The 13,053-nt window shown below is 46.1% G+C and overlaps 1 protein-coding gene across 1 annotated transcript in view; it reads left to right on the top strand.

Annotated features, from left to right (window-relative positions):
- The window catches only part of SSH2 (slingshot protein phosphatase 2), a 90,558-nt gene that overhangs the window by 70,847 nt on the left and 6,658 nt on the right, over positions 1–13,053 (top strand). The window contains 6 exon segments of the mRNA XM_071765062.1: positions 1,804–1,897; positions 2,025–2,153; positions 4,003–4,049; positions 5,464–5,610; positions 7,632–7,832; positions 11,270–12,107. Of these exon segments, the coding sequence (XP_071621163.1) occupies positions 1,804–1,897; positions 2,025–2,153; positions 4,003–4,049; positions 5,464–5,610; positions 7,632–7,832; positions 11,270–12,107 (1,456 nt within the window).

Genomic DNA, 13,053 nt, shown 5'->3' with positions numbered 1-13,053 from the left:
GCACTGCAGTCTCCAAATGAGGAGGCAGTTTCCACAAGAGATTACTCCTAATTACATATTAATGAGGAGAGGTTTCCTGTTCCAGATAATAAGCAGACTCCTGGTTAGGTAAACAGCAGCAATGGAAGTTTAGCCCTTCTGGGGTTCCCTTGCATCTCCTCCAGCCTCTGTTTTCACTCTAGTTGTTTACCTTGGGCTTCAGGCTTGCAGCCCTTTGCTTTTGCCAAGTCCTATGTTACTAATGAGAGAGAAATGTGGTGTACCTAGACCTTCTTCTTTGGTGGTTTCATCCTGCATCTTCCAGGCCTGATGTCTCCTGGAAGGAAAAGGTTTCTCTAGACTTTGTTCTTATGCTGGCTTATGTCTGAGCACTTGTTCAGAGTAACATGGTCTTCTGTTTATTTTTTTCTTACTCGGTTATTTTTGCTGTAAAGTGAAGTGTTTGTGCATGGACTTCTGAGACCAAGAGCTGAGACCCATCCTCATAGGCATCTGCCTCAGAGACCTAGGAATGAGGACAGAGAGCAATGTGGTTTCTCATAATTCTGAATTGCTCTTCAAGTGTGAAACAAGACAGTGTATAGGTCCCAAACTGTCTCCAGCTAAATTCTTGGATGTCTGATAATATATGGACTAAAGCAGTAGCTGAGGTAGAGAGGTCAGCAGTTTGGAAAGACAGAATTTATGGGCTGTATTAACATTCAAGGTTTACAACCTCTGTAATTAGTAATTGCTGATGGTACTGATACCATATAACCTCAAAGGTAGTCTGTGTCCAGATGTGATGCCAACCATGAGGGCTTAGTTGCCCAGTTTGTAGTAGAAGAAATTACTTCAGCAGCCCCATCTGCTTTCCCAGTATAATAGTGCCATGGGTTGATTTATGCTTTCAGATATTTCCTGTTGTTGGAGTTCAGTGAGTGAATAATAACACTCAGCAGTTGTTCAGCTGTGAGCAAACCTTCACACTTGATTGTGTTTTAATGTACAAGGAGAATGGCTGAAAAGTTTTGGCAGGCTGTCAGATTAATATTCTCTTGTGGCTTTTCATATATAAATTTTATGTAACCTGCCCTTTCCCTGGTGGCAGCAATTGAATTTCCAGGGGACACCTAAATAGCATTCTCTTAATTGAGTCCTGAAATAATATGTGAGATTACAATGACCAGGAACTTTCATGATTTTTATTTGTGAACCACCAGTTGGACACTTAAAAAGCAGCCAGGTGTCTGTGTAGTCGCCATCCTGGGAGCCTTCCAGAGAAATGGGAAGGTGGTACAAGATGTTACTGCTGGGTCCCTTCTAAAGACTATGGATGAGACAGATCTGTGCTGCTGCTCTGTTGCAGCTTCCCCCGGTGTTAGCCGGGCTATTTTTGCAGCTGGTGATAAGGCCCCCTTGGCAGCAGAGGCTGGAGGAATGCACAGAGGCTTAGCTGCTCTTGTCTCTCCATGTAAGGAGCTTTGAAGCTGTTACCTTTCCAAGAAAGGTAGGGAGAGGCATGGAGACTGCTCCAGAGAGTATAATGCAGACTTCCCAATTTAAATTTTACCAAATACCAGTGGTACTCTGGGTGACTGCAATGGATTAGGAGCATTCAGTTGGTCTCTTTCATACACAACTGGAAATCTGAACTGGGCTTTACTGTCACCTGAATTCCCTCCAGCTGAGGACATGCTTGGAGACAGTAGTATGAGGATGTGAGTCTCTGCACATTATCCAGTCTATACAAAAGCTCTTTAAAAAGTACCATGAGTGCAGTTTATTTCCCCTCCCAGTGACTCTGTTGCTTGCTTCCGATAGCCCCACTGAGAGGGAACGCACAGAACGTCTCATTAAGACTAAATTAAGGGAGATCATGATGCAGAAAGACTTGGAGAACATCACATCAAAAGAGGTGAGTGGTGAGGGTGCAGCACTGGAAGTGCTGTTGTGCAAACTAGAGAGCTCTGTACTTGATGCCCTCAACGAAAAGCCATGGCAAAACCTTCACACGGGTTCTTTGGTTCCTCCTCCCCACCCAGATACGCACAGAGCTGGAGATGCAGATGGTGTGTAACCTGCGGGAGTTCAAAGAGTTCATTGACAATGAAATGATAGTGATCCTTGGGCAGATGGACAGCCCCACGCAGATATTTGATCATGTGTTTTTGGTAAGTTTAACAGTGAATTCAAGAGTAAACTTGCTTAACGTTTCTTTCTGTGTCTTGATTGATGCGAGGGCCTCTGGAGGAACTTAGAGGAACTCTGAAGTAGTGTTGAGGCTAATTTTTGTAGCTTTAACTGTTCAGGGCACCCATGTGCCATGTTCTTGGAGTACACTTGAGTTTGGGAAGAACGTAACTCCAGCAAAGAGGAAGGGAAGCTGTTGGGGAGAGCTGTGCAACATTCAGGTGGAATGATAATTTTAATATCGAAAGCTCCTAAGTTCATGTGATCCAGGAGAACTGGAAGGGCTTAACAAAGAATCTTGGAGATAAGTCACTTAAAGAAGCATAAACATTCTGCCTTTTAATGTTTTGCTTGCTTCGTTGCCTTCCTTTGCTGCTGGGGCCTGTCTCATTACTGCACCTTCTTCTGGTGAGTCAGCACTCCCCTGGATTTCCCAGCCCTGCAGCCATGGGTGCAGGTTTGGTTGGGCTGTCTAGCCTATGAGTTGGCTCAGCTTTAAATGGTGCTGTTCCTCTTGGCCAGCTGGTCTTCTCAAATGGAGAGAGCCTCTCCCAGTCCCTTGAAGCTTAGTGCTGTGGCTCAGAAGGGATGTTGTATGTTAATGGGAGTGCTCCCAAGAAATCGTTGTGTGGTAGATCAAGGAAACTTAAAGTACATACCATGTAATGAATTTTTTTTTTTCCTTTTTCTGTTGTATTCCTTAAGTGTCAAGACAAGACAACAGATGTGTCCCAGTAGCTCCCAGAACAGTGAGGCAGCCCTTTCCTGTGCAGGAACATCTAGAAATGGGCATTTAGTGTTTAGGACTTTCCTTCAAGCTCTCTCACAGGCACAACTGCATGCCCATGAATCAGAGCTGCTGGGCCTCCCCCATCTTGGACATGGGGTGCCCCTGCAAGCTTTCTGGGGTAAGCAGCAACCCATTCTCTGGCTGGACACTGTTTCTTCTGCAAGACTAGGAGGTTCTTGCTCTCAGGCTGATGAAGTGTGCAGTTTGAAGGGTCAGCTTGCCCTAGCTGTGTCTCTCCTGCCTGTGGGACAATGTGGAAGGCTGTGCTGTGGGAGCAGCCATGAGCAGTGCTGTTCTCCTGGTAATGGTTGTGCTGCCTGGGTCCTTCTTGTTTACTCCTTCACCTGAACCATCTTTCTATTTAGGAGCTGTTTACGGGGCAGGGAAGCAGATAGCATATGCACTTTACATTTTGAAGGAAGCTTTTGTCTGAGTGGTTTCGGTCTCAGTCAGGATTTATGTGTTTGAGCAGGAAGTAAACAGCTTGGAGGCCCTGTGTGTACTGCAGAGGAGAGGGCTGGCTAGCCAGGGTTCAGTGTGGTTTTTTTCTCTACTCATGCAGGCTTTGAATGTGGGGAGAAGAGGTGTAACCTAACTGAGCTTACAGTGTTGCTGTCTTTGATGTGTGAGATAGGTGTTTCGTGTACAAAGAGCACCTGGATGTTTTTTTAAATGCAGGCAGTCTCTTCTGTGGGGCAAAGCTGACAGCAGCCTCCAGGGAAAGGGTGGAGTGGTCTCATCTTTGCTGAGGTTGATTTGTCAGTGGTTTGCAGGAAGTCTCAGCATATGGTGTTGGGCTCCTGCTTTGCAGAGGTGCTTGTTGCTTCCAGATAGATCTGGTGAATGGGGTGAGAGAAAGTGATGAACATCATCCCTGTTAGGATTCTTCTGTGTAGCCCTTTACTCAAAATTCCCCCCACTCACCAACGCTTGGCTGGGCAGCCTCTTTCCTCCAGGTCACTGGTGACTCTCCTCTTCATCAGTTGGCCTTCCATGCCTTTCTTCTGGCTGATGTGTCCCTTTGCATGTTTTCCCTGCAGGGATCAGAATGGAATGCCTCCAATTTGGAAGACTTGCAGAACAGAGGGTAAGTAGCTTCAGGCCATCAGCTTAAAAGCAAGAGCCTGGCCTCAGCACTTGTCTGTGCAACAAACTCTATTCTCTACTGGCTGTGTAACCTGAGTCTTACTAAAGAGTTTGCAGATCTGAACAAGCTCTTGCTTCCTCCAAACTCTGCGTCCTACAAACAGATACCCTAAAGTAAAAGAATCTTGTTCCTTGACCTTGCCTGACATCCCCTTGGAGAACAAAGGAAACCAGCAATCTCATAGCTATAAGTAGCAAAAAGCTGCAATTACTGAACTGGATGTTGCATTGTTGGCTCTGTGCCCTCTGCTCCATCCCGTTGTTCTGGACCAAGGTCTCACGATTACAGAGGACCTCTGGGCTGTGGCAGGAAGGAAAATATGTAAAAGAGCATTTGTTGCTTTGAGAGGGGCCCAGTAGCTCTCAGGCTTAGCACCGATGTGTTCCTCTGTCCTTTCTGCATTTCAGGCTAAAGCTTAGAGTCTCCTTTCTCTAGGCCTGGTGGATCAGAGCACTGATAATTCACTATTAAGTCATTATTTACAGGTTTGGCTTACTTGTGCCAATCCAGTGGAAAAAACCAATCACTTTGCTGAACTGAATTGGTAGCATACTTCTGTACCTTGGAGAATCAGCCTGGCAAAATTGACCCTCTTCATTCAGCTCAGGGGCTGCTGCAGCTTCCTTGGGTCAGACAGGTCCTGCTTGACTGCCAGCAATCTCATACCTGCTAGGGAAAAGGGATGCCAGTCTTTTGCAGTGCTCTTGTTCTGTCTCCTAGCAGGAGTGTACAGCTCATAAGCATCTTACAAGTAACCCTCAGGGCTAAAAATACTGTGTACAGTATTTATGTAGTGTACAGAAATACCATATGCTTTCGCTAGCATTTTCCTTTCCAGAAAATTTAGGGAGAAGAAATAAATCCTCCCCAGTGACTCATTATTACATCTCTCTGTGGTTATTTTCTATATTTGTTTAACTATGGTGTTGCTCACAATCTTAAGCCTTTAGTATTCCTGCAGAAGGAGGAGGCTTTGAGAAAGTGTCCAAACACTGAGGAGTTGATGCAGGAGCTGCTGTGCCATGAGTGTTGCTAACACCTAGAATGGAGAGTTGGTGGACAAGCAGTGTAACCTGACATACTGTAGGGAAAGTTTCTCTCCAGTACGAGCAGAAGCCCTTTTGTCAGAGGTTGGGCTCTAAATTGCGTAACAAAACCTTTTGTCCATGTCAGCCACTGTTTCCTTGCATTCACTCCTGTTTTCCAAGGAGGAGTATTCAAGACCTCTAACTTCAAATGCTTTGAGTTTTGCCACTCGCAGAGCAAGGCTGTTGTGCAGCAGCTGTGGTATCTCCTCTGAACTTGCTGTGCTCTGCATGCTCTGCATTTTTATCTGCTCTCTGTTGCCCTGCAGGGTGCGGTATATTTTGAATGTGACTCGAGAAATAGATAACTTCTTCCCTGGGCTCTTCGAATACCATAACATTCGAGTCTATGATGAAGAAGCAACAGATCTTCTGGCTTACTGGAATGACACCTACAAATTCATCTCCAAGGCAAAGTAAGTCTTTTCAGAACAGAACAAACAGATTTAGAAGATGTATACTAAGCATTTTATATTTTCCTACTGATTTTCTTAACTACTTTTCCTCCTTGCTTACCTAGGATCAAAGCATTTTCATTTTGCAGTTTCTGTCTAAGTGGTAGAGTTGCCTTCCACACATTTTCATTCTTGATAGTGCGTGTAGAGGAACAGGTAGAACTAGTGAGGGGTTTCTGCCAAGCTGCAGTCTAAGCAAACTGTGGAGGAGATGATTTCTGTACTAGAGAGCTAACAGTTCACCTGCTGCTTCGGAAATGGATCTGCAGAGGTGCTGATGGGAGAGAAGGACCATAACAAATAAAGCAAGAAGTAAGAAGCAAAACCTTAAAAGCCAAACACAAACATAAGCTGTTCCTTACATTGTGAGGTTGTATGATGAAGCCCACGCTCTGGAAGTTATTTCTTGCTCTAGAGCAAAACTCTTTGCTTTAGTGGCAGTCACTACCTTTGTAGGTCTCTAAGCTGTCAATGACAGGGAGTAATCTGATAGATGCTGAAAGTGGGGCCTTTTTACTGCAAAGAATGGCATTCCAATTTTATAAGCAGTCTCTAATTAATTCAGCAGTCTTCTAAAGGGAAGACTGGTGAAAAGGCAGAGTGGCATATGTTACCTTTAAAGTATTATTTCCATTATAGAAGCCTGTCATCTCTTAACTATAGCTGATGCTTGCACTTCCTCATAGCCTTTGAAAGCTGGCCTGTTTTGAGTATAGCTGAAGACCTATTTTATTTAAGATGGTTTCTTTAAAAGACATCACTGTATGGATTGATTTTTGAGTTGTTGTCTGCCCAGAATATTTTCCACTGGGGTTTAAATGTTTGGGATTCTGTGCTGTGTACAAGATGTTGTAAATTAATAATCTTCCAAACTTGGGACAATTACTGTACCCCCTTCTTAGCCCTGTCTGCTGGTTGTTGTTTGGGTTTGTTTAATCACCAAAAGCATTGCAATGTTTTCACTAATTTGATTTGCAAAGATGACGAAGTCTTAGAGCAGTCTGCAGGGTGCTGTCACCCAGTGCCTCCCAGACAGTGCAGACATCTTTGAGGGGTGTGGGTGGAGGTACCAGCTCAGGTGGCTGTGAGCATCTGAGGTCTGTGCTTGTCGAGGCACATGACTCCGTGTATGCTCTCTGGCCTCCTGTTTTGTCCTGTGGGGACTTCAGGTGGCTGGCAGTCCAAAAACCTAGCACTTGAAGGAGAAAATTAAAGGTGCCAAATCCACATTCCTTCAGCCTACCCTGTGCCAATGCTGCCTGGCACATGGAGTTCACAGGGCTGGGCCCTTGCCTTCTTCCTCATGTTTCCCAGCAGACAAATGTTTCCTAATTCCTTGGAGCAGAGTGCTGGCTGTCCTTGCAGGCTCAGTACCAGCCTCACCAAGCAGAGTAGCTGCTCATTGCACTCTAAGACACTGACCACTTTCAAAAAGAAAAATCAAATTTAAACAGAAGGATCTTCCATCTGATTGCAGCAGTGTGCTGGTTCTGACTGAGACAGAGTCAGTTTTCTTCATAGTAACGAATATGGGGCTGTGTTTTGGGTTTGTGCTGATAACAGTGTTGATAGTGCAGAGATGTTTCCAGTGTGTTGTTATGTGATGGATGCCCTTTTTTGGAATGCTGCTTGGTGCCAGTGGGCCATTTTGGATGAGTTCAAAGATGCCATATTAATCTTCAGCAGTTTTCATAAATCTCTGCAAACAAATGACATTCATCCGCTTTGTGATAAAAGCTTCAGAAGAGGAGCTGTAATAACAAAATCTGTTAAGAACATTCAAATCTTGTTCTTCACTTACTCTGTGTGTCTTGCTCCAGTTTGCAAATTGGATTATCAGCTCGCATCCCAGGCTTCAGCTGTGGCCACAGTGCTGAAAAAGTGTCTGATAATCATCTGGTAAAGAAGTCGCTATTTTCTTAAGCTTCTCAGAGGCCGTGTTTCTGTTTAATCATCCTCTTTTTGCCTTTCTCCCACTTCAGGAAAAGTGGTTCTAAGTGCCTGGTGCACTGCAAGATGGGAGTGAGCCGCTCAGCATCCACGGTGATTGCCTATGCCATGAAGGAATACGGCTGGAACCTGGACAGGGCTTACGACTACGTGAAGGAGCGGCGCACGGTCACCAAGCCCAACCCCAGCTTCATGAGGCAGCTGGAGGAATACCAAGGGATCCTGCTGGCCAGGTGAGTGGAAGGAATGACTCCAATTAGCCATGTTAAGGCATAACACTTTGTTGACTCCATTATTTTAATTGGAGCTCCCATCATCGTGCTCTGTTAGCTCGGGCTTGTCTCAGGAAAGATAGTGCGGTTTTCATGGGTTATCCCAGCTGAGCTCATTAAAATGGGTGTAATAAAGAGTTTTTAAGAGGCTGTTTGGCTTCTAGGATGGCTGTTTTCTGGAGAGTAACATCCTGCGAACTGCCATCCGAATGCAGCATTTGGAGCTGTGCAGACTCCAGCAGAGATAAATGATGTCCCTGTTGCTTGTAACATCACTTGGCAGGGAACTCGCTTTGTCTCCCTCTCGCAGTTCCCTGCTGAACACACCCCTCCTCAGCAGCTGGTCAGGTTTTATTTAGATGCCTTTGGTAAGTGTTGGTGTTAGAGGAGGGGACAGGATGTTCTGTGAATTGCAACAGAGGTGTTTATTCCTGCATGGAGTCCTGAGACTGGTCTGGAGCTGGGCCTGGGTATGGACAAGGGTGTTGTAATCCCAAGCCAATCATCTGATTACCAAAAAGACATAAATACTGCATGTTTCTGAGAAAACCACTTGTAAGCTGTGTTAAGCAACATCTTCACGTGATCAGCTGGAAGGAGGTAGTGACACTCTGTGTTTCGCCAGATTACAGTGTTTTGTTCAGGATCCTGATGGCTTTGCCAAGGAGCAGATCTGAAGCAAACAGAATTACCCAAGCTGAGCCTCCTGCCACAAGAGGTGGCTCTTAGCATGTTTTGACCAAAGTAATTATTTCATAGCTCCTTTGTTCTGTTGGAAGGTGCCTGCCTTATGTGATTCTTTACAGCAGCTGAGGCACTTTTAGTGCTCTCTTTAAGGCACACTTCTCACCTCTGTCCTGCTTGGTTTTGTCCCTTCAGGTCTGTCCTATCTGTTGGTCTGGTAGTTGGTGGCACACCTGCAAAGGTACCCTGCACAAACATTTTGATTGGGTTTTTTGTGTGTCTTCTAGTAATTTATTTTTCAGGAGGTACATCTTTCTCTCTGCCACTCTTGACAATGGTGTGTGGCTCCTCTACTGCTTAAGCACACCACTGTTCCTGACCTGCTCTGCAAGTCCCCATACAATGGCACGAACAACATTACTTGTGAGGCTTTAAAAAATGCAAGAGCAGTGCACTGCCTCTGTGTGTGTAGGACTAAAAAGACTGCAGTAAATGAAGCTTCACTGAAGCAAGGAATGGGTCTCCCTCAGTGCTGCAGAAATGGTTCCTCTTTATGTGGTTCCTTTCTCAGCTCTCAACTGTTTTTTTTCCCTTTCTGTATGTTATTTAGCTTTGTCCTCTGAATGCCTTTTATTGCTGTGGTATTCCAGGACAGGTAAAAAAAAAAACAAAAAAACAAAAAACCAACAGATTCACACTCATGTGACTGCTCCTATTTCAGAGGGAAGGTATGTGAGGGCAGCCATGTGCTCACACTATCTAGTTACGGGTTTATGCTGGGGTTATAGCAACTGGGATATGTTTTCCAGCTGCAAAATGAAAAACCCCTGCCTGCTTTTAGTCACAACAAGAAGTGTGTTTTGCTCTTTGGGACTGTCATAACTTCCTGGGGTTAGTTAAAAGTGTCCCCTCCCTCTAGTGATAGACAACTAAGGCTGAGCCAGCTCTGTTTCTTTTATTATTTATGGATACACTACAGGAAAACAGTGTTTGGGATCCCCTGTGCCTTGAGAAACTTGTGGCTCTGCAGCAGTTTTATCCTGGAGCCTGGAGGTCTGGCTGCTCCGTGGTGGGAGGTGAGGGGGCTCTGGTCCAAGGTTGTGGACACAAGCTCCCCAGCTCTGGTGCTGCCCCCAGACCTTGTTCTGTGCCTGGTCCACTGAACACTCGTGCTGCCATGGGCTCTTCTTGGAAAACTCTGCCCAGGAGGTTCAAAAGTTGGCTGTGGGCTCTAGGGAGAGGTGTGGGCTCCTGGTCTCTGACCCTGGTTTAACAGGTTGTAAGACTGGAGGAAGTGTGAGATTACAAGTTGATAGAATTTACCTCTGCTAGGAGTTGTTATCTCTTTTGGTTCTCAGAAGAAAGCTGTGCAGGGCAAGTTTGGCTTCTTGATGCGTGAGGGTGATTTTTGACTTTCAAAACAAGATGTGCAGCACGGTGCTGCACAGTCCTACCCTGAAGTACCAGGGTAGGAAGTGCCCTCAGAAAACAACGAATTCTCCCTAGGTTACATGAGCAGAGATGTGGGAAATCTCTGGCATCTGGTGCAGAGCCTGGTTCTGCTGTCAAACGTTGCTCCAAAACCCATCAGAGACAGAGCACCTGCACCCCAGAGCAATGCTGTTGGCCTCTGGTCTTGACCCTCCTCTCCTCTGACAGGACTTGATTCTGCCCTGTAGATGATTCTGGGATTGGAAAGCTAAATGTGCAATGGATTATTTTCCTTAGATGTTGGGCACCTCCAACTAAAGTGTAACTTTGTAGTTAGTTCAATAGCAGCTGTTAATTAACTCACTGCAGCCAGTGGATGCGACTGGGAGCACCTGCTCATACTCACAAGGGACTGGAGAGGTTTTTGCAAGGTCTCCAGCAAATCCAAGGACCTTTCTGTGGTATCTGCTCTCCTCCTAGGGGCAAACGGTGGAAGCACAGCCCGGTGGCTGTGGTCACTCGGCAAAGCCCGGGCAGGCGTGGCAGGCTGGTGTGGTTTCACTGTGAGAAGTTGCCTCCTTTGCTCTCTGGTAGCCCAGGGTCATGGACTCTGGGGTTTTTTTTGTAGGAAGGTGGTTGAAATTCCACTGGCAGTTGCTTGGCCTCGTGACTGCTCAGACCTTCCTAATGGGGCTTCCCAAGATCCTGGAGGACTGAGCTTCCTTGCTGTGAAAAGCAGTTGGTGTTTTGGGCTGATTGTTGACTGTTGAGGATGTCTTCTGCATGTTGCACACACTCACATCCACTCACCTTGGTTACTGGAGCCCAGTTACTGAGCACTGAAACTATTCAGAGAAGTGAAATCGGATTTACTCAGTGGCCATCATCCACTCATGTCCAGGACTTAGGGATCCTTTAGTCTCTTCTGGTCATTGCTCACCTGCTAACAAATGAAAAAGTGCTTGCTGGCTGAGAAAGGGCCCAGTTCTGTAGTCAATTAAACATTGCATTTATTGAGTTGGCTGATAAAATACTGCTGGGAAATGCAAGTGTGTGGAGCAGAATGGTGCCCAGGAATTTAGCTGCTGGAAAGTGACTTATTCTTGGGTCAACTTCTTCAGCAGCAGGTTTGGTCCTGAACCCTTTAGGTGAAGCTCTAGCTGTGGTCAGTTACTCCAGTATTTAGCATGGGTTTTCTTGTAGGTTTCATAGTCATACAACAAGGTGGGACCTGTTCTGGTATATAAAAACACTGCTTAATGTTTTCATTTCCTTCCCCACAGCAAGCAGCGACACAATAAACTGTGGCGCTCGCACTCAGACAGTGACCTCTCAGACCATCACGAGCCCATCTGCAAGTCTGGGCTGGAGCTGAACAAAAAGGAGATCACCACCTCAGCTGACCAGATCTCAGAGGCAAAGACCAATGACAACCAGCAGCCAATGTCTCCCATCTACTCAGCTGAGGTAGACAGGGAGCAGCAGCTCCCAGAGGATGCAAATGTGATCGAGGAGATGTGTGTGAAGGAGAGAAGGATCCACCTGGAGTTTACATGTCGAGACTTCCATGCTGAGCAGATGGAGGACAAGCTGAACCTGAACAATATCAATGGCTGTACGGCAGGATGTTGTGTAGACTCTGTTCCCCCTGATAACTGCCATACTTCTGAGGCCTTAATGCAACTCCAGCACCCTTTGGAAATCACAGAGTTTCCTGATTTAACAGTGGATGATCTAGAAAAAGATGCCCTTAAGCCTGATATGAACGTTCACTTGGTTCCGATGGAAGAATTCACTTCATGCTTAAAAGACTTTCCCCAGTCCCCAAACCAAAATTCCCCAAGTCTCCAACAGAATCCTCAGCATGAAGTGACAGACCTCAGTACAGACAGGATTGATTTCTTTAGTGCTTTGGAGAAATTTGTGGAGCTTTCCCAGGAGAGCCGGCCACGTACCTGCTCCCATTCCAGGATGGAGGAGCAAGGGAGTGGGAGGAACGGGGTCTCCAGGGTGCTGGAAGTGCCACCTGCTGCCGATGGGGGTGCAGATGCTCAAAGGAACAGCTCTGGAAACTCTCCTCAGGCATCAGAAGACTCTTCCACAGATGAAGAACAGCAAAAGGTTAAAATAGCTTGCTTGGGTTTTTTAGGAACTGCTGCTCAACCATGTCTGTGGGTGGGTCTCTTGCTGTGGGGTTGCTTTGGACAGGGGATTTTCTAATCCTGGCTTCTCTGAACAGAGTAGCTGTTGGGGAAGGATTGCTGATGATTCCCTTCTTCTTCACTTTTAGATACTTGCCCTTTTCTGCACTTTCTCCTTAAACATCTGTTTGCTGGCAGTGGCAGGGCACTGAGTCAACCTTGACCTGACCTACTGTGCTGTTCTCATGAGAAACTTATTTTGGAGTTTTGCATCAGGGGAGCAGATAGGTGGGACCTGACCCACTCATGCAGCTGAACCCTGAACAGCTGAAGCCAGCCAGCATCCCCAGCCTGCACCGGGATTTATCTGACTTGAGAAATCCACCAAAGAATGGGACAAAGCTGGCACCTTTCCCTAGCTGGGAAGCACCAGCATTGGGATAGTAAATCAAGGCAGATGTAGAGCTTCCACTGCTGGAGGAAGAAAATGAGCCTGTCCGGGCCTGGAGTGATGGGATCAGGCACGTCATGGCTCACTTCTCTCCTGGTTAGAGAAATGTTCCTGACAAAATTCAGTAGCCTCTGAATTGAGGTACCTTTCTCTTATAATTGCTTTCCACCCTCTAGGGCTCTTGCAGGGATTGATGATGTCCGGGGCCATCATTTTCTGGGAGCCTGTCTTATTTAAATTCCATGCTGCATTGCTTGAATCTTTTCTGTCTCCATGTGAGGCAATAAAGTTATTCCAAATATAATAGGCCAACCTTCTCTCCAGTGATTTGGCAGAAGGAGTGGAGTGTCTGTGTGGATAGGGGAGCCTCTCTGGCCATTTTCCTCCAGGAAAACAGAGCATTTCAGTGTTTGGGCATTCTTTGTTCTGTACTCCTCTCCTGTATGTGAGCAGAATCTTCCATGTTTTCAGTTCA

The sequence above is a fragment of the Heliangelus exortis genome, chromosome 21, assembly GCF_036169615.1.
Source record: "Heliangelus exortis chromosome 21, bHelExo1.hap1, whole genome shotgun sequence".
In the NCBI taxonomy this organism is placed as follows: domain Eukaryota; kingdom Metazoa; phylum Chordata; class Aves; order Apodiformes; family Trochilidae; genus Heliangelus; species Heliangelus exortis.
The sequence above is the reverse complement of the archived record's forward strand: the minus strand, read 5'-3'. Positions and strand labels throughout refer to the sequence as shown.